The sequence below is a fragment of the Doryrhamphus excisus genome, linkage group LG7 (genome assembly GCF_037039965.1).
Source record: "Doryrhamphus excisus strain RoL-2023G ecotype Guam linkage group LG7, RoL_Dexc_Guam_v1.1, whole genome shotgun sequence".
Taxonomy (NCBI): Eukaryota; Metazoa; Chordata; class Actinopteri; order Syngnathiformes; family Syngnathidae; genus Doryrhamphus; species Doryrhamphus excisus.
Genome location: NC_136363.1, coordinates 14,021,498 through 14,040,090, shown reverse-complemented (window position 1 = coordinate 14,040,090; position 18,593 = coordinate 14,021,498). Strand labels below are relative to the sequence as shown.

At 47.7% G+C, this 18,593-nt stretch overlaps 4 protein-coding genes across 7 annotated transcripts; all 4 read right to left on the bottom strand.

Annotated features, from left to right (window-relative positions):
- Window positions 1-305: 305 nt before the first annotated feature.
- On the bottom strand, window positions 306-1,539 carry cenpa (histone H3-like centromeric protein A). 3 transcript variants are annotated; one of them, XM_058047457.2, is made up of 5 exons: window positions 1,209-1,538; window positions 943-1,068; window positions 754-875; window positions 570-644; window positions 306-512 (listed from the first exon to the last, which is right to left on the bottom strand). In XM_058047457.2, the coding sequence occupies exons 2-5, from the start codon at window positions 1,049-1,051 to the stop codon at window positions 384-386; spliced, it is 435 nt and encodes a 144-aa protein (XP_057903440.2). In that variant the 5' UTR covers window positions 1,052-1,068; window positions 1,209-1,538; the 3' UTR covers window positions 306-383. The 3 variants fall into 3 exon arrangements, with proteins under 3 accessions (XP_057903440.2, XP_057903441.2, XP_078648327.1); XM_058047458.2 differs by having other exon boundaries at window positions 943-1,065; XM_078792201.1 differs by having other exon boundaries at window positions 943-1,539.
- Window positions 1,540-1,827: 288 nt separating this feature from the next.
- Window positions 1,828-6,411, bottom strand: atf6b (activating transcription factor 6 beta). The gene is made up of 16 exons (XM_058047416.2): window positions 6,174-6,411; window positions 5,044-5,120; window positions 4,819-4,948; window positions 4,678-4,757; window positions 4,448-4,613; window positions 4,205-4,375; window positions 4,012-4,136; window positions 3,763-3,942; window positions 3,611-3,693; window positions 3,343-3,528; window positions 3,170-3,277; window positions 2,984-3,074; window positions 2,843-2,910; window positions 2,683-2,782; window positions 2,529-2,613; window positions 1,828-2,461 (listed from the first exon to the last, which is right to left on the bottom strand). The coding sequence occupies exons 1-16, from the start codon at window positions 6,274-6,276 to the stop codon at window positions 2,193-2,195; spliced, it is 2,022 nt and encodes a 673-aa protein (XP_057903399.2). The 5' UTR covers window positions 6,277-6,411; the 3' UTR covers window positions 1,828-2,192.
- Window positions 6,412-6,588: 177 nt separating this feature from the next.
- Window positions 6,589-10,166, bottom strand: LOC131101987 (uncharacterized). Of its 2 annotated transcripts, none has more exons than XM_058047424.2 (2): window positions 9,683-10,166; window positions 6,589-9,476 (listed from the first exon to the last, which is right to left on the bottom strand). In XM_058047424.2, the coding sequence occupies exons 1-2, from the start codon at window positions 10,164-10,166 to the stop codon at window positions 8,599-8,601; spliced, it is 1,362 nt and encodes a 453-aa protein (XP_057903407.2). In that variant the 3' UTR covers window positions 6,589-8,598. The 2 variants fall into 2 exon arrangements, with proteins under 2 accessions (XP_057903407.2, XP_057903408.2); XM_058047425.2 differs by having other exon boundaries at window positions 9,725-10,166.
- A 48-nt stretch (window positions 10,167-10,214) lies between these two features.
- On the bottom strand, window positions 10,215-12,780 carry cibar1 (CBY1 interacting BAR domain containing 1). Its single transcript, XM_078792200.1, has 9 exons — window positions 12,426-12,780; window positions 11,636-11,870; window positions 11,513-11,581; window positions 11,341-11,442; window positions 11,161-11,166; window positions 10,990-11,094; window positions 10,795-10,908; window positions 10,600-10,719; window positions 10,215-10,530 (listed from the first exon to the last, which is right to left on the bottom strand). The coding sequence occupies exons 1-9, from the start codon at window positions 12,452-12,454 to the stop codon at window positions 10,435-10,437; spliced, it is 876 nt and encodes a 291-aa protein (XP_078648326.1). The 5' UTR covers window positions 12,455-12,780; the 3' UTR covers window positions 10,215-10,434.
- Window positions 12,781-18,593: the final 5,813 nt, after the last annotated feature.

Below are 18,593 nucleotides of genomic sequence, written 5' to 3'. Positions count from 1 at the left end.
AGCACGCGCTCGTTAAGATGTTTGTCTCCAGGAGACCACCGTGTCACCTCTCAAGGTCATCCCATCCATGTCCCCCTCGGCCCCGCCCCTTCTGCCAGAAGCTGTAAAGGGGGTGTGCCCAGCAAATGGGTCATTTGAGTGATTGACATGTCAGGTTGTCATGGCAATGTGTCATCCGTTGGTCGACGGCCGAACGCTGACCTGGCTGACCTTAACACATCCTGACACCCCCCGAGCCTCAGCCAAGGTGGTTGTGGGACAATAGGTCCTCCACTGATTAGAGGAAGTGGGCGGAGTCCGTGTAAAAATAGACGCCAAGATGTCACCTTGACAACGAGACTTTTATTTCTACCAGAAAGCAAACATTTCTACAAATGGGAAAGTCAGAGATGTTCCGCTCCTCGGATACGGCGGGCCAGCTGCACGTCGCGAGGGAACAAGGTGACGCGTTTGGCGTGGATGGCGCACAAGTTGGCGTCGGAAAACAACATGACCAGGAAGGCCTCTGCCGCCTGGAAAGAACACCTGGTCAACAAGAACCTTCAAACCTTCACACTGATCACCTTTACCTCCTGCAGGGCCAGCAGAGCAAACACCTGCCACCTGAGAGCACCTCCGCTGAAGTTTTGACACACCTCACGGACCTGGGTGGGGGTGGGGGTGGGGGTGGGGGTGGAGAGTGGAAGGGAGGGGAGGAGCCGGTTTATGCTTCACGTGACTTTAGAACAGCAACACAACAGGCTGACGTCTCACCAGGCGGGAGAACGGAACCTTCCTGAGGAGAAGATCGGTGCTCTTCTGGTACTTCCGGATCTCCATCAGGGCCTTCGTCCCCGGACGAAACCGTCGCTTCTTCGGAGACTTCGGCGGCCTCCCTGAGAACATGTTTGTTTTGACCAAGCAAAATCAAGATGGCGTCCCCCCCGGAGCGCATCAGCTCACCAGGCCGAGGCGTGCGCGACGTGGAGGCGACCGGCTGGGGCGGCGGCACCGGCGGGCGATGTCTCGGGGTGGCGCCTTTCCTCCGGCTGGATGACGTGTCATGGTGCATGGCGCGTCGGAGAACTGCTGCCGGGGAGGAAGAGATCAAGTGACCGTTTCAACGACGCAAGCCATTCGAAGTTAGACATCATCACTTTCCCCGTCATTCCGCGTCCACATGAAATCATCCGTTTCTTCAATCCACCTGCGTGTGGCGTCTTTCTCACCTTCGTTCTGTCCTGGTCCCTTGAATTTGTAGGAAGTAAAACCAAAGTAAACCGTCTGCTGCTCCTCTTTGCTAGCACATTAGTTTCACGTTAGAAGTGGATTTTTTTTTACACCAGCCCCATTCGAACTACGTTCGATTATTAAATTTCTGTTGGAATGAATGTAAACGCGACCGCGGGCGTCAAATGTACCAAATCCAGTACGGATGTTTGGAAAAATGAACTTTGCAGGAAAAAGCGCAGCCTCGACAACACAACAGCATCAGATTCAAACAAGCCCTCGCTGAGCGTTCAACCAATAGGCTGGCGCCAGTGGGCGGGACATCTGTAGCGCTTTGAAAGACTACAGACATCATTCGAAGGGGCGGGCAGTAACGAAATGGCTTTAGTTTTTCATTGAAGACACCGCTCACCTCACGATGGACATCAAGCGCACCCTGGAGCACACGCACAAGAATGTTTTTAACCGATGAGAAAATAACGCGGGACTGCATGTTGCCATGGCAACCTGATCAGGTTTCACTAGATTGTTGAAAAGATGTCACGTCTTATTTCTTTGCAGTTCGTCTACTGAGTTTGTAGAGTTTGCAAAGTTAATCACAAGACGGTAGAGATTGTATATTTAACAGAAGGAATTCATGTCCATGATGTTCAGGTGAAAAAGTTTAGTGGGTGTCCAAGATGAAGAAAGCGTGCCATCTCGTGGAGCTTCAGGGAATAAAACACTTCTTTTGTTTTGAATCTTTCATTTTTCATACAGACAGCTCTGACAGGGGACAAGGTGAAGTAGAAGGGAAGGGAAGGAAGGAAGGAAGGAAGGAAACGTTGGTGATCAGACAGCTAATGTCAACATGGCCGACGTGGATGTGTTTCTTCTAGATACAATAAAAAAGCAAAGTGAATATTTACATGTCGCTATTTACAACATTAAATAAAAGGAGACCAAAAAAAGTCAGGTGCTGGGATGACCACGCCGACGCCTCTTCAGACACCCTCTGATTGGCTGAGGAGATATTTGTCCTCACGGCTGCGACGCGCCGACGAAGGTGAAGATGAGGGGTGGCGCTGGTGATGCCCACGGAGGACGGTGTGGTTGCCGTGGTGATGGTGGCCGTGTGAGCGGGCTGGAGGGGGCGGGTCACGCAGGGACCGGGGGACGGCAGAGGACTTGATGTGGACGGTCCGCGTGTCCATGACCTCGCAGTCCACCTGCATCATCATCTCGTAGCCACTGGAGGCGTTGTACAGGCTCTCTGATGGACAGACAACAACATCAGTCGGGCGGAGCAGGACGCTGAGCGACACCATCGTCGTGCTCACCGTTGACTGACATGGCGGGCATGACCAGCGACATCTTGGGCCGGCGGGTCTTGTTGTGGCTGATGGCGGGAAGCAGCAGGTGGTCCTGCGGGGACAAGCAACGTCAGACAGGTCAGCAGCTCGCTGCGAGATGCTGACGACACGAGTCTCTGACCCGTCTGAAGGACACCACGTAGAAGGTGTCCTCGCGGCGGTCGATGGCGTCCAGGAAGTCGCTGTAGGTCACCTCAGGCCCGGGAACAACCTGCAGCTGACTGCACAGAAGACCTGTCAGCGGGGGCCATCCTCTAGCAGGAAGAAAGCAGCACTCCCACCTTTCAATGGAGCCATGGGTCTGGATGGGAAGATACCTCGACACGTTGGTCTTCCTGAGCTGGGCCCGCTGCATGCACACACGCACGCACAAACGTCACACTTGACTCAAGGAAAGAGGCGCTTGTGGTTCAAGAACCCACCTGAGCCATTTTGGCCTTCTTGGCTTTCCCACCAGACTTCTTATGGTTGATCTGATGACGCTGAACCCAACCTCGCAACTCAGCCGCCAGCCTGGAACCACATGGAGCAGAGGAGGAGCATTTGGAAGAATGAAGGAGCAGCATGAAGGAAGAGCATGAAGGACACGCCTGAAGGAGCAGGCTGACCTGAGTGACTCTGAGCGGTTGAACTGCGGACAGTGGGCGGAGTTAAAGTAGCGTTCCAGATCATGAAGGAGGAGTTCCTTGGTGTCGGTGAAGATGCTGCTGGAGTTCCTGAGGAAGAAGATCCTGGGTGATGACTCACATCAGGTTAAAGGTCACAGGGCTCTGAAAATAACCTGAATTGAAAGGATTCCGCCGCAAACGTTTTTGCCTCGCCGTCGTCCTCCGCAGGCATTTTGTCTTCCTGTCTGCCAGAAGGTCGGCGGCTCGGTCGGGGCGGTGGCCGCATCTCCAGCAGCCGGCGACTTGTGAAGGACTCGCCGCCATCTCGGAGGCCTGGTGCCAACTTCCTGTCCATGATGCTGCAGGACAGCAGGGAAAAGAATGCTCCTGAGCCCCGCCCACTTCCATCTCTGCTCCTCCAATGGTGATGGCCGTCCTTACCTGACGGGTCCCAAGCTGAAGGTGATGAAAAGAAGAAGAGCCATGACGCACACGGCTCGCCTGCTGCTCGGAGACTCCCCACTCTACATGACACAGAGAGGAGTTAAGGACATGTTAAGGTGTTTCTGAGACGGTCCAGATGTTCTGTGGACCTCCTTCCCAGCCAGTCTCTCCTTCAGCGCCTGGTTCTCCTTGCGGAGTTGCTCATTCTCCTGCTGCGCCCTCCTCAGCTGGACCTCCAGGTTCTGAACGTACTCCTTCTTCTTCTTCCTGGACTGGCATGCCGACTCCCGGTTCTTGATCATCCTCTGCTGACGCTTGAGAACTTTCATCTGAGGTGGGGAGGGGTTGGGGGGGTGACGGAGGGCGGAGGGCAAGAGGAGACGTGCTGGAATACTCACGTCTACGTCGTTGCAGGCTTTGCCGAGCAACGGCGTCGCCGGGACGATAGCTTTGCCAGGGGGCGGGGCCGTGGGTGAGACAGGCTCCACTTTGACGATGGCGGGGGCGGAGGCGAGGCAGACCACTGGAGCGATGACCAGGGGACATAATCAGATCACGGCCATGTTGATGGCGTGCTTGCGTGCGTCTCACCGGGTCGCGCATGCTCCATGGCGGGAACGCCCGGCAGGAGAAGCGTCTTGGCGGCCGTCGATGCCTGGGGGGCGGGCAGAGTGGCCACGCACAGGGGGCGGGGCTGTATGGCAGGTTTGGCACCAACGATGGCGTTGGTCTTCAGCGAGGTCAAGGCAGGAAGTACTGCAGGTCGCAGGAAAGGATGCACCTTCATGTCTATGACATCATCAAAGGGGGCGGAGCATACCGTCCCACCTGCAGCCTGTGTCTGGATGGCGGCCACAATGGCGGGCAGCCGCGTGGTAAACGATGTATGCGTCTCTGCGGCAGTGGTCGCCACGGTGACCTCCATGGCACCCAGCGGGGGTGACATCACATCTCCAAACATGCAGGGAGGCGTGGGGGGATTTTCGCCTTTCAGCGGTACCTGTGAGACAAACCAGCACGCTGCAGGTGGACGTGGACAAACATGGCCGACTGTCAGTACATACCTGAGGATCGGCCAATGATGGCGAGCAGTCAGCCTCCGGCGATGACGCAGGGGACGGCGGCTCAGCTTTGACCTGGAACACTAAGCACATGACGTGTTGCCATGACAACACCCACACACACCAACCCACACCATCACTCACTCATCTCCATTGGCGCCGCCGTGCTTCCTTCACTCCCGGCACCATCGCCTGGGATCAGATTATTGGGTGTGTGTTGCCATGGAGATAGGGGGTCATCGCCATCCAGCATGAGCACGAGGTCATTGTCGAACTGACAGAAGGAAAAGACGGGACAGGAGGTCACATGATTAGGAACAAGAACAGATGACTGCAAAGGTCAAAGGGCAAGCAGCAGCGTCTACGTACGGATGAGTCGTACTTGGACGCCAGGCAATGGCGGTCATGGTCGTCCTCCAAGCTGTCAGAGTGGAACAAGCAAGCATCTGCGGGACATCATGCAGCCAATTGATTAGGTACAGCATACCTGATGTCTGCTCGTGGTATTGACTAGATTAATTAATCTTGAATCAAAGATCACTGCATCTCTGCTACCAGGAGGAGCAGAGTATCGAGGGGGAGGTGCCACCCCCTTAGTCACATGCTCCGAGCAAACCTTCTGCACTTTCTCAACGTGTTGGCGATTTAGGTGGCTGGTAAGGTTTTTGATGTGCTCCGCGGCGTTCTCCTCATGGTAGGGCAAAATGTCTTCCTCTTAGAGTGAGCTCAATGGACGCTAGGACAGTCCTCTAACAACACAGGGGAAAGGGGCGCTTGATTTGCTCCCCCACACAGCACGGGTATTCGCTCCTCAAGGGAGCAATTTACAATCAGAGCTACTTCTAATTTAAAATTTTAAAGTTATCAGATTTATCTGCATGATGTTATAATTCCAGGCTGCACAGTGGAGAGTGGTTACTGTGCAGCGAGGAGAACCGGGTTCGATTCCCCGCTCGGCCCTCTCTGTGTGGAGTTTGCATGTTCTTCCCTTTTCTCTGGGTACTCCGCTTTCCTCCTTTCCTTTTCCTGTTTGCTTCATTGGCGACTCCAAATTGTCCATAGGTATGAATGTGGGTGGGAATGGTTGTCTGAATGTGCCCTGGGATTGGCTGGCCACCAATCCAGGGTGTACCCCGCCTCTCGCCCGAAGACAGCTGGGATAGGCTCCAGCATACCCGCGACCCTCGTGAGGATAATCGGTCCAGAAAATTGATGAACATATAATTCCCCGGATGCACCCCATACACACCAGCATAGAAACTATCAGTATTTGGAGTATTTTTAAGTCAAAGCCTCCCTACAAGTGGCCATATCCGGGTTTGCAGTGAGGAAGCACGATGTGGATCAGCTTTCTGTGACGTCATAATAGAGAAGAACAAGGCCGAGGCTAAACGTCAGATGACGTAACAGTAAAATGAATGTTTCACGTTTCTTGGCTCTTCCGTCACAACACATGCGATGCAAGGTGTTTTTGCAAGGTGCTTCTGCTGTGGACTCACCCCAGTCCTCGCTGGTCAGGAGGTTATCCTCGAAGAACCGACTGTCCAAGTCCGACATTAGATCCGTACTCATCGTCTCGAACGGCTTTGGCGCAGCGTACATATGACTCTTTCATCTCAATTTATTTCAATCTCTCATCCACTTTCATTCCAGCTCTAAAAACGACGTTTTCTGTGCTAGCTCTTAGCTGTGCGTGGAACAAACCAGGAAATGTCGTCTTTTAGCGTATACGCCCCTTTGGCACAAAATAGCCAATGGCAGGCAAAGTAGGCGTGATTCTCGCCTACCAAAACACCAATGAGACGATTTAAACTTGAGGGCGGTGCTTTACGGCATTCATATGAGGTTACGGATGATTTGAGCCAATAGAATCGCTGTCTGTGTGATTGACAACAGCAAAACACCTATCATGTTCAACTTGTTGTTTTGGTTTTAATGAATTCGTTAATTCGTGAACATGTAGTACATATGCAAATTACACCAGAGCACATCACATCACAATCCAGTTCACAGTTCCACGTGTCCAAAAGGGATTAGGAAGAACCCCTCATTCATACCACATCAGTTACGACTCATTTGTCACTCCCTTTTCGAACTAACTATATCGTACGTGAGGGTTCATTTCCATGCTTACTGCAATACATTGTATATGAGTGGACAGCAGTGAGGACACGGAGCCGCAACTTCTTCGTCCAGATTGCGTCTGTATTGAAACGTCATACATTTCAAGAATTACATTCTTCTACAATCAATTGTCACAAATACGTACAAATAACATTCATATATTCATTCAATACCGTCATTACCTTTCCCAAATTGCATCCACTGTTTTGGTTTTACATTGGTAACATAAACATGTTAATACCATCACTTGACATAAGTGCATAGAATGAGCAATTTGTTAATTTGCTACGACACTGGACATACATATAGAAACAAATAAATCTCACACAAAGTGTGATGTCAACATGTGAACCCCTTTTTCTTCAGGATAGCAATTACAATAAATGGTCGAAAGTGTGTCTGTGTGTGCGCAGGAGCTCAATAAGTAAATAAGTAAAACAAGGGTGAGGGCCATCTGAACCCAAAATACCCACGAGACGGCACTAATGTGGCCGGACGCTCCTAATAATCTTACCCTATTTCGAAAGCGCTTAACAATACGATATGTTTAAATTACTTCCCTTCACTTATTATGAGTTTACAGAGATTGTATTTGTTACTTTTAACAATAACTGACCTGTAAGGACAGATATGAGTGGACAGCAGTGAGGACACGGAGCAGCAACTTCTTCGTCCAGAAAATGGAAATGGTCTTGTTTCTGCAATGTAACCTTCATAAAGATTTACAGAATGCTGTGACATTTCTGTGTTCATCAGGAAAATTCCATATTCACAAATCCAGAGGATGTTATGCAAGCCAAATATTCACCAGTTTTCTTCTGAACTGAAGATATTATGTGAATCACTGAAGCTGATAATCAAAAACTTGATACTGAAAACTTTCATACATTGGAGAACGTTCTAAAAACAATTCACATGAAGAACAAGCTTAAGTGACATGTTTTCTATTGTTTTTATTTTTGTTGTTCTTATTTTCAAGCAATATCCCTCGCACATTCCTTTCTTTATTTACTTTTTTTTTATTTATGTTATTGTTCTGTAGAATTGTTTTATACTATTTTGTAATTGAAGTTTGTCATAAAATAAAATAATAAAAAAACAAAACAATGCAATCTTGGCACAACAGCTCCCGAGACAAAGGTTCCACCTGAGTACTGCCCCCACTGTATAATACTATTAGTTTCACATTTTCTACCATATTAAAGTCATCAAAAAAATATATGCGTATATTTGCTTTTTGGCAGCAGGTTATTTTTTAACTTTATGCATACTTTTAGCCATTTGAAAATGGAGCAAGTCGGCCACAACCATAACAACAAATTCCATATCTCCATATCTTGTCAGGTGCCCTTGAGCATCAATTACAGCTTGACAACAACATTTCATGCCGTTGATTGGATTTCATCATCCGGTTTCTCAGGGCGGTGTTCACAATGTAGCGGTCATCGGCACGGAATGTGGCGAACAGCATGACGAGGTTGTTTAAACACCAGCTCTACTTGAACCACAACTTTTATTGGTCGATTCAAGGACCAAACACATGCTGGGATTTTTGCCGTTAAGCTCTTCGTTAGAGAACAGCAACTTGTGCAAAAATGACTGAAACATTTAAGAGTTGGACATGTGCATTCAAAAGCTTAGAGAAGGTCACATTAAGGTCGCCTGTGAAGGTCTGAATGCCCTTTAGGCTGCTCCTGAAATTCACCCAAAAGCCTTCCTGCCTGCCAGGTCTAGAGTGCCGCCATCATTCATTTGACGGCCTTCATCTGTGTCGTGTCATAGCAGGCCAGAGGTCCTGGCTCACAGCTGCAGCAAGTCCGCGTCACCTTCACAGGTGACAACCGGACGTTTAGTGGCAGCGTGCACCTTCATGTGCGCGTCCAGCGAGCGTTTCTCCTGGTACCGCTTGCCGCATGCGGCGCAGACATGCGGCTTCTCGCCCGAGTGCGTCAGCATGTGCCGCTTCAGGTCCACCTTCTGCACGAAGCTCTTGGTGCACACGTGGCAGTTGTAGACTTTGTCCTTCCTGTGGAACCTCTCGTGTGTCTCCAACGAGATCTTCTGGCGGAAGCTCTTCCCGCAGAGGCTGCAGATGAACGCCTTTTCTCCCGTATGGATCTTCATGTGCGAGTCCAAGTTGCCCACCTGCCGGAAGTTCTTACCGCACACCTGGCAGGTGTACGGCTTCTCGCCGGTGTGGATCCTCTTGTGCACGTGCAGATGTTGACTCATGGTGAACTTCTTACCGCACACGTCACACGTGTGGATGCGAGGCCTTCCGCCAGTGTGCTTCTTCAGGTGCCGCTTGAGGACCGCCTTCTCCATGAAGGTCTTGCCACAGTACTCGCAGATGAACGGCCTGTCGCCGGCGTGCACTCGCACGTGGCGCTCCAGCGAGCTCTTCCTGGGAAAGTCTTTGCCGCACTCTTTGCACACCAACGCCTGTTGCGTCCTCGCCTGCACCGCCTCCACCCGGAGGTCACGCTTATGCGGCTTTGCTCCTTTTTGTTCAACGTGGGGTCGAACAGAGGCACGCTTATTCCCGCACAGGTCGCACAAAGGCTCCAGCTCCTCGGAAGGCTTGTCTGTACGCTTCCCACACTCTTGGCAGCGGTGCACCACGTCTCCATGGCCTTCTGGAGCATGATGATCAGGCAGAGGTGTCCTGGGTGGAGCCTCTGCAATGGAGGAGAACACCTGCACTGTGATTGGCTACCAACAGGAAATCTAATCAATGAACGAGAAAGAAATAAAGTGGCATTGCTGGGAAGCAGCTTCCCCAACAACAACCAACATGGCTGACCTTTGCAAATAAACTATTGTTATTTGCTAGGAAAGAACACATAATAATACCCCGTCAACGTGTAAGCTAATATTCCTTCACCTGGTCTAGTAGTAAAAACGTAACTGATGTTTTCCTGCTGACCTGCGGCCGCTCCATCAGCCTCGTACTCGGTGAAAATGTGCTCCACGACAGCGGTGAGCCGCTCCAGGACCATCCGCTTCAGCTGCGGCACTTCCAGGTCTCCTCGCTCCTCCAGCAGCCGGACGACGTGCTGCTCGACCACAGAACGCAGAGTCCGCCACTCTTCCGTCGACATTTGCCCGCTGGATTCATCAAACGTTCTTACACAAAAAGCGGAACATAAACACTCCAGCTTCCGGGGTAGCAGCGTGTCACGTGGTATCGCGCATGCGCAGCAGTTGACCTGTGACTCCAGAGGCGTGACCGTATTTTCACCGTATTTTTGAAAGCCATATTTCATGTAAAAGTATTCCTCCTCTGTCTGGATCCAACATGGGTATGTTACTAAGCACCCGGATATCCCAACATGTTGGATGGCGTATTTTGGGCCAGGCAATGACATTTGGACATTTTTATATTGCTAAACACTCTGTATAATCAAAGACACGGATTGCAGAGGAAGGATGTTGAAAAAGTGTCACAAAATGGATTCCAAAAAACAGAAGACAGACAGGTATGGTAGTTCCATGATGAAGTAGGAAGGTACCTGATGTCTAAAGTATTGTATTACTGCTGCTGAGGCAGAAAAAGCTAAACAGAAGACAGTGTGTACTTGTCAAGGAGAAACTACAATACTGCTACACCACCCCAAATGGGCAGAGCTTTCTTCATCAAGGTTCAGAGTCGTCGTCCTCATCTTCCTCGGATTCTTCATCATCCACCTCTTCTTCCTCTCTGCTCACAGGGCGTCCGGCAGCTCTCTGTTGCTATGGCGACCAGCAGAAGGGGTCAGAGGGCAGGAGGTGAGAGTGGGACAGCCAAAGAGTGAGACCTACCAGGAAAGGTCCCGATGCAGACAGGAAGGAGGCAGTCCCGTCCAGCGAAGTCCTAGAATTGGCTCGCACAATGTCAAAGCGTGTCGGGTAATCGGGGGGGTGCAGCGAACTCCTGAACACCTAACACAGTCCACAGGGGGTGGCGTTTTGGGTCTCCTGAGGAGCATCATAAGAGGGTTGGTGGGCGGGACCTACCTTCAGGTCCTCCTCCTCGTCCACAATCTGGATGCTCTGATAGGCCAGCGTGTAGAACTCTAAGGCCTTGGCGTGGAAGGACATCTCCACGGTGACAAAGTCACACAGGATCTTCTGAGGGTCAAAGGACATGTCAGACACGTCATCACAGAGATGATGATGATGGAGCGCCATCTCCGGCCCGCCCTCGCGCACCTTGATGTCCCGGATCTTTTGTTTCTCAAACTCGTCCATGGTCTCCTCCAGTTGCCGTGTAGTGCGCGTGGCGTCCATGGTGGCTCGCTGCAACTCGCTCTCAGCCTGATGCGCACAAGAGGAACATCAACACAAGCGCCGCTCACACGTCATCAGAAACACGCAACGCACCTGAGACTGAAGGCGGGGTCAAGGAAGCCTGACTTCATTCACGCCTTGACCAAGGACTACTACTACATACAGAGTACTCTTTACTCTATGTGGTCTACATAATACTCCATACATCTACGTACTGTACATCGTAGGCTATACAATCTTTGAAGTGAAGCCCCTCCCCCTGGAGAAGGATACGATGATTTGACGGTTGGACGGGTTCCGCTGGCGAGTCCTTTCCAGCTGATCCAGTTGTTTGGATTCTCGGGTTCTGGCGCTCTGAGTGGCCTTCACGTCCTCCTGTGGTGGCACGGGGCGTTGCCATGATGACGCAGTGCTCGCCATGCTATTTGGAAAGCGGCGCACTCACCCTTTTACGTCTCACCACGGCGCCGTATCCTTTCAACGGCTCGATAACTTTGGCTTCCAGGCGTGACACCTGAAAGGTCAACACGTCAACACGAGACCACGTCGCCACGCACACAACACTTACCTCCGCCTGCCGGTAGTCCTGAATCTTGGCCAGGTGGTCTGCAAACAGCTTCAGGCCGCTCTTGAGGCTCGGTGTCTCGGTGTCAGCGTACGCTCCGATCTCCCGCACCAGGAGGTCGGCCTTGTCACGAAGCCGTGCGGCTTTGCGACCGTAGGCGGCGAACATCTGGCACATCTCCCCAAAATGTTTCTCCACATTGCTGATCCTTTCCTGGATCGTCTTGGTCTGATTGTCCCTATAGGAAACACCTCTTAGTCTTTACATCACCATACCACAGCTAATGCAGAACACGACATTATGTCTTTATGTTCCTGTTGGAAACTCATATAAAACATGACTTTAATGTCCCTGTGGGAAACTCGTGTATAACATGTCTTTATGTCCCTGTGGGAAACTCGTATATAACATGTCTTTATGTCCCTGTGGGAAACTCGTATATAACATGTCTTTATGTCCCTGTGGGAAACTCGTATATAACATGTCTTTATGTCCCTGTGGGAAACTCGTATGTAAGCGGTGTTTTATGTGTCTGTAGAAAACGCAATATGAAAAACTTTTGAAAAAGATTAAAGTCACTGAAATGAAAGATGGTCACTTGATGCAAGACGGCTAGCATTAGCAGCAGAGCTAGCGTTAGCAACACGGCTTAGCTTGGCAACAAGGCTAAGGTTAGCAACACGGCTGAGGTTAGCAACACGGTTAAGGTTAGCAACACGGCGAGCGTGTGCCGGGTAACACCAGCCTTCCCATAAGACCTGGACAGCAACATGTCAACATGAATAAACGATACCTAGCTCGGGCGTCGGGGGTTCGACTCATCCCTGCTGAGAAGACTCACCAACCAAATGTAACGTCGCCGCGACACCGCCCGAAGCTAACCGAGGTTGGCAAATAGGAAGCTAGCAAACTACTCCGTGGTTTCCATGGATTTGGTTGCGTTTAGGTACAAAGATAAAGTAGGATTTCTCAGCTGTTCTTCGCCAAACTGAAGTAGCTACCTAAAGCGTTGTGAAGTCGCAAGAACGAGTGATAAACCAAAACTGATTGGTAGACATATTATTGGTCTATACTGAAGAATTCCTTATTTAGAAAAATAGCTGTGATATTGAGCTATAATCACAATCAGGTTTATTCTACTGCATTAAACCTCGACTGAGACTTCCTTTATAGTCATTTTACAAAAACACAGCAGTGAAATTGCCAACGAAATGTCTTTGCCAGGCTCCCGTACACCAGAGACTAAAAAAAAGAAAGAATGAAAAACAAAGAAACTTAATTAAGAGCTAAAAAAACGGGTGCAGTCGAGAATAAAGACAATAAATAGATGACACCAAATGTAAACAACATCTATTCCTCCAGAAAATATAAGAATATGACCAGGCTGAGGTCTCATGCAAGGACTACTGTGACATGTAGGCCTGTGTGGTGTCCTTTTTAGGACATAAGAGATTCTATTTTTTTATTTCTTTCTATTTTTACTTATATTATAATCTTTTATGTGACAACATGTAATCGTATATGTAAAAACCTTTGATTCCTGTAGAAACAACTGAACTAGTAACATTTATGTGTGGAGAGCTGTCCTTAAAGGGGTCCTTTGGAAACTAAATTTAAATCAGTATTCTTTTATGTCCACCAGAGGCCGCCAGAGTCGCGAGGGGTAGAAAAAAGGTTTTATGCTGCGACAACATTATTGCTGACTCAGCGGTTCTCGGTCTCACCGGAAATAACCCACATTTGGCTCAAAATGGCCTCAACCTTTTAGGGTATGAGAATGAATAAAATATGAGCTTTAAGACAACACCAACATACTATAGTCAATCACTATAGCCAAGATGACGGCCACGCCCCACTAAAGATTATATAAGTTGATGTCCAGCTCTGTGGAGCTCAGATGTTGTCTTGGCTGCAGCAGCTCAGCTCGATCAACTTTTTGGACTCTACCTGGAACCTGCCACCAGTGCCTCATTTGGACTTAGAATTTTATTTGGCTTGCAACACTTTCACCTCCTGAAAAACGTTCTGAGGTTCTGAGGGAGCTCTCTGGACTTTCTGGACTCTCACTCGGAACTTTTAGTTTCTACTAGAAGAAACTTTAACCCGGACTTTATGTTGTGAAGAAAAATTCCTACTAGTTTTTACAAAAAGAACAACAAAAAGGACTGAAAAATAAAGACATGTGGGCTCATTCAGGGGCGGGCTTAGACGCTATTAGCTGGCCCCACGTATCACATCAGGCCGCACCATCACCTGCAAAAATCGGTCCAGTTCATATTTCATGTTGCATGTTATTCCTGATTCCTGATGTTATTCCTGACGTCTACATGTGTGACAGAGAATGTGGTGAGGGAACACTAGTGAATGAGTTTGATGCCCATGTAGCCAGGCCTGTGGCTTCTGCCCCCACGGAGGAATGAAGATTAGCCGCACCAAGATGGACTATATGTGTGTGAATGAGAGGGAACCAAATGGAAGAGTGAGGTTACAGGGAGAAGAGATACAGAAGGGGGAGAATTTTAAGGAGACCAGCCATGTTGTTTGGTCTAGAGACAGTGCCACTGAGGAAAAGACAGGAACCAGAACTGGAGGTAGCAGAGATGAGGATGCTGAGGTTCTCAATGGGAGTGACCAGGATGGATAGGATCAGGAAGGAGTACATCAGAGGGACATTACATGTTAGATGCCTTGTAGATAAAGTCAGAGAGGCCAGACTGAGATGGTTGGGACATGTCCAGAGGAGAGATAGTGAATATATTGGTAGAAGGATGCTGCCAGGTAGGAGGCGTAGAGGAAGACCAAAGAGGAGGTTTATGGATGTAGTGAAGGAGGACATGAGGGTAGTTGGTGAGAGAGAGACAGATGCAGAAGACAGGGTTGGATGGAGGAGATCGGTTTGTTGTGGCGACCCAAGAGAAAAGCCCAAAGAGAAAGAGGAAGAAGAAGAATGCCAGAGTTTAAAACTTTACAGTATAAAGCATGTGTGCTCTATTATCTATACTTTATACCTTAAAAGTCATACAAAAAATGTTTGACTTGACTTTACTGATCAAGTTAGTCCCTTCATGAGGTTTGCTAAAGGTGTTTCACTGAGCTTGTATGAGCTAGCTAAGCGTCTCAGCTGTTCAAGCTCTTGCTGCGATGTCGCCTTCTCACTGGATGCTATGCCTTGCACTTCTGGCCATGGTCCGCCCCCTACTTGGCAGCCAATGGGAGTTGGCCAATTTTAAATTAGAGCTCGCTGCGCCAATTCAGCCCTGCCCCCTTCAAAAAAAGGTGCGTTGCCAAGCTCTCAAAATGGAAGGAGGAGACAGAGACTAGCTAAAAAAATATATTTCGGCATTACTTCTTCTTCTTCTTAATTTATTTCAGACATGAATACTATGTTACATTATTCTTTCTCACATATGCACTTACAATATCTATTTATATATATATATATATATATATATACACATATATACATATACATACACAAATATATACATACACAAATATCTACATACATACATATATACATATACAGTGAAGAAAATAAGTATTTGAACACCCTGCTATTTTGCTATTTCTCCCACTTAGAAATCATGGAGGGGTCTGAAATTTTCATCGTAGGTGCATGTCCACTGTGAGAGAGATAAACTAAAAAGAAAAATCCAGAAATCACAATGCATGATTTTTTAACAATTTATTTGTGTGATACAGCTGCAAATAAGTATTTGAACACCTGTGTATCATCTAGAATTCTGACCCTGAAAGACCTGTTAGTCTGCCCATTAGAAGTCCACCTGCACTCCATGTATCATCCTGAATCAGATGCACCTGTTTGAGGTCGTTAGCTGCATAAAGACACCTGTCCACCCCATACAATCAGTAAGACTTTAACTTGTAACATGGCGAAGACCAAAGAGCTGTCCAAAGACACCAGAGACAAAATTGTACACCTCCACAAGGCTGGAAAGGGCTACGGAGCAATTACCAAGCAGCTTGGTGAAAAAAGGTCCACTGTTGGAGCTATCATTAGAAAATGGAAGAAGCTAAACATGACGGTCAATCTCAATCGGAGTGGAGCCCCATGCAAGATATCACCTCGTGGGGTCTCAATGATTCTAAGAAAGGTGAGGAATCAGCCCAGAACTACACGACAGGACTTGGTCAATGACCTGAAAAGAGCTGGGACCACCGTTTCCAAGGTTACTGTAGGTAATACACTAAGACGTCATGATGTGAAATCATGCATGGCACGAAAGGTTCCCCTGCTTAAACCAGCACATGTCAAGGCCCGTCTTAAGTTTGCATATGACCATTTGGATGATACAGAGGAGTCATGGGAGAAAGTTTTATGGTCAGATGAGACCAAAATAGAACTTTTTGGTCATAATTCCAATAAGCGTGTTTGGAGGAAGAAGAATGAAGAGTACAATCCGAAGAACACCATCCCTACTGTGAAGCATGGGGGTGGTAGCATCATGCTTTGGGGGTGTTTTTCTGCACATGGGACAGGACGAGTGCACTGCATTAAAGAGAGGATGACTGGGGCCGTGTATTGTGAGATTTTGGGGAACAACCTCCTTCCCTCTGTCAGAGCATTGAAGATGGGTCGTGGCTGGGTCTTCCAACACGACAACGACCCGAAGCACACAGCCAGGAAAACCAAGGAGTGGCTCCGTAAGAAGCATATCAAGGTTCTAGCATGGCCCAGCCAGTCTCCAGACCTGAACCCAATCGAAAATCTTTGGAGGGAGCTCAAACTCCGTGTTTCTCAGCGACAGCCCAGAAACCTGACTGATCTAGAGAAGATCTGTGTGGAGGAGTGGGCCAAGATCCCTCCTGCAGTGTGTGCAAACCTGGTGAAAAACTACAGGAAACGTTTGACCTCTGTAATAGCAAACAAAGGCTACTGTACCAAATATTAACATTCATTTTCTCAGGTGTTCAAATACTTATTAGCAGCTGTATCACACAAATAAATTGTTAAAAAATCATGCATTGTGATTTCTGGATTTTTCTTTTTAGTTTATCTCTCTCACAGTGGACATGCACCTACGATGAAAATTTCAGACCCCTCCATGATTTCTAAGTGGGAGAAATAGCAAAATAGCAGGGTGTTCAAATACTTATTTTCTTCACTGTATACACATACACATACATGCATACACACAACACCTCATTACTACACATGTCTGAAAAGGAGCAGGAAGAAGCAAAGCTTATTAAATCCTACCCCTTCTCCACGCCATAGCAGTTACCAATTCAATAAGTTTTTTTTTTTTTTTCCACACTTATAATCACAGAATCTTACATAAGACAAAACAACAAAAGAAGAGTGGGAACATCGGACACCCCAGCAAAACCCCAGAACATTGCTGAAGCACACCACCAACAATTACGATGCCACAATGGCACTTGTCATGTGTTAATGTCATGTATTATTTCAAGGACAATGCTCTGAAAGTTGGGAAGATTTCTACTGACAACCAGAGTACTGACAACCAGCAACAATGTACAACATGCAGCTAAACGAGAAGATGGATGATGGATGAATGATGCATGGACGATGAATGGATAGTGGATGGATGAATGCATGGATGGATGATGGATAATGGATGGATGATAGATGGTTGATGGATGATGGATGAATGGATGGATGGAGGATGGATAATGAATGGATGATGGATAATGGATGGATGATGGCTGGATGGCTAATGGATGATGGATGGATGATGGAGGGATGATGGATGGATGGATGGATAATGGATGGATGATGGCTGGATGGATGCATACACAGTAGAGGTCTACACGGAGCGGCTGGCCCCACGGCTGGCCGGACTCCTCGGCTAACGGGGCGGGGCGGGCTGAAGAAATGTCAAGAACATGGCCACGGCTGTGGCCACGGCTACTGAAAACTAATATAAAAAATATTGATAGCCTCATTTGTTTCTTGAAAGGTCACCCATATTGTCCATAATCCTTCCTTATATCATCTTTTTCACACAATTTATACTATCTTGAGCTGAAAAGAGGTAATTTAACTTTTGCGCTTGTTCGGCCGGCTGACGGCTGGCCGCTCAAATCTCACCACGGCTGTGGACGGCTGTGGCTGTCGTGCCACGGCTGTGGGGCGAGGCGGCCAAGGAAAAGCACAGCCGTGTAGACCTCTGATACACAGACATACATTCGTACACGCCACATCCGGTCGTATGCCCACGTTATATGTCACCGCCATATTGGATGTGGCAAATGAATACAAGTACTGCAAATGTACTTACTTTATAAAAGCGTCCTTCTACAAATAATTGGCCTTGTTTGTACATCCACACACCCACAAATATACCTGGGAAATAGTCAGGCACCCAAAACAATATATTGGCTCTTCTAATAATACAGACAACTTTATTGATCCCACACAGGAGTCATTCACATTACATCAGCAATAGTTTCTCACTACTTTTCACCAAATACTTTCTTACTCTTTATTATTTGGATGACTGACTAATTACTGTGTGATATTGTTGTAAAACAGTGCTACTGAAATAGTTGCGGGTGGGGGGGGGGTCATGCGTGTGTGTGTGATCCCTTTAGAATTTTTTTTTTTTTGCTGATTGCATTTAAGTTGAGAAGTGTACTTGTGGTATACTTTAGGTATATTAGAGTGTACTTAGAGTGTAGTTTTATGAACTTAAAATGTTCCAATTTAGTCTGAGGAAGTATTGAGTTAGTATACTTTCTACTACACTAAATGTACATGGTCTTTAGGATAATTATTATACTTATATTTTACTTACAATTATTATACTTATACTCGTACTTATACTGAAGTATACTTCTTAAGGTATGTCTTATCACTGAAAACGTTGAAATGACATTAATTGTAAAATTTCAATGAAAAATGAATATTAATTATTATTATTATTAACATATATATTGGTTATATGTCTAGTTTCTTATTTGCACCATCTCATGT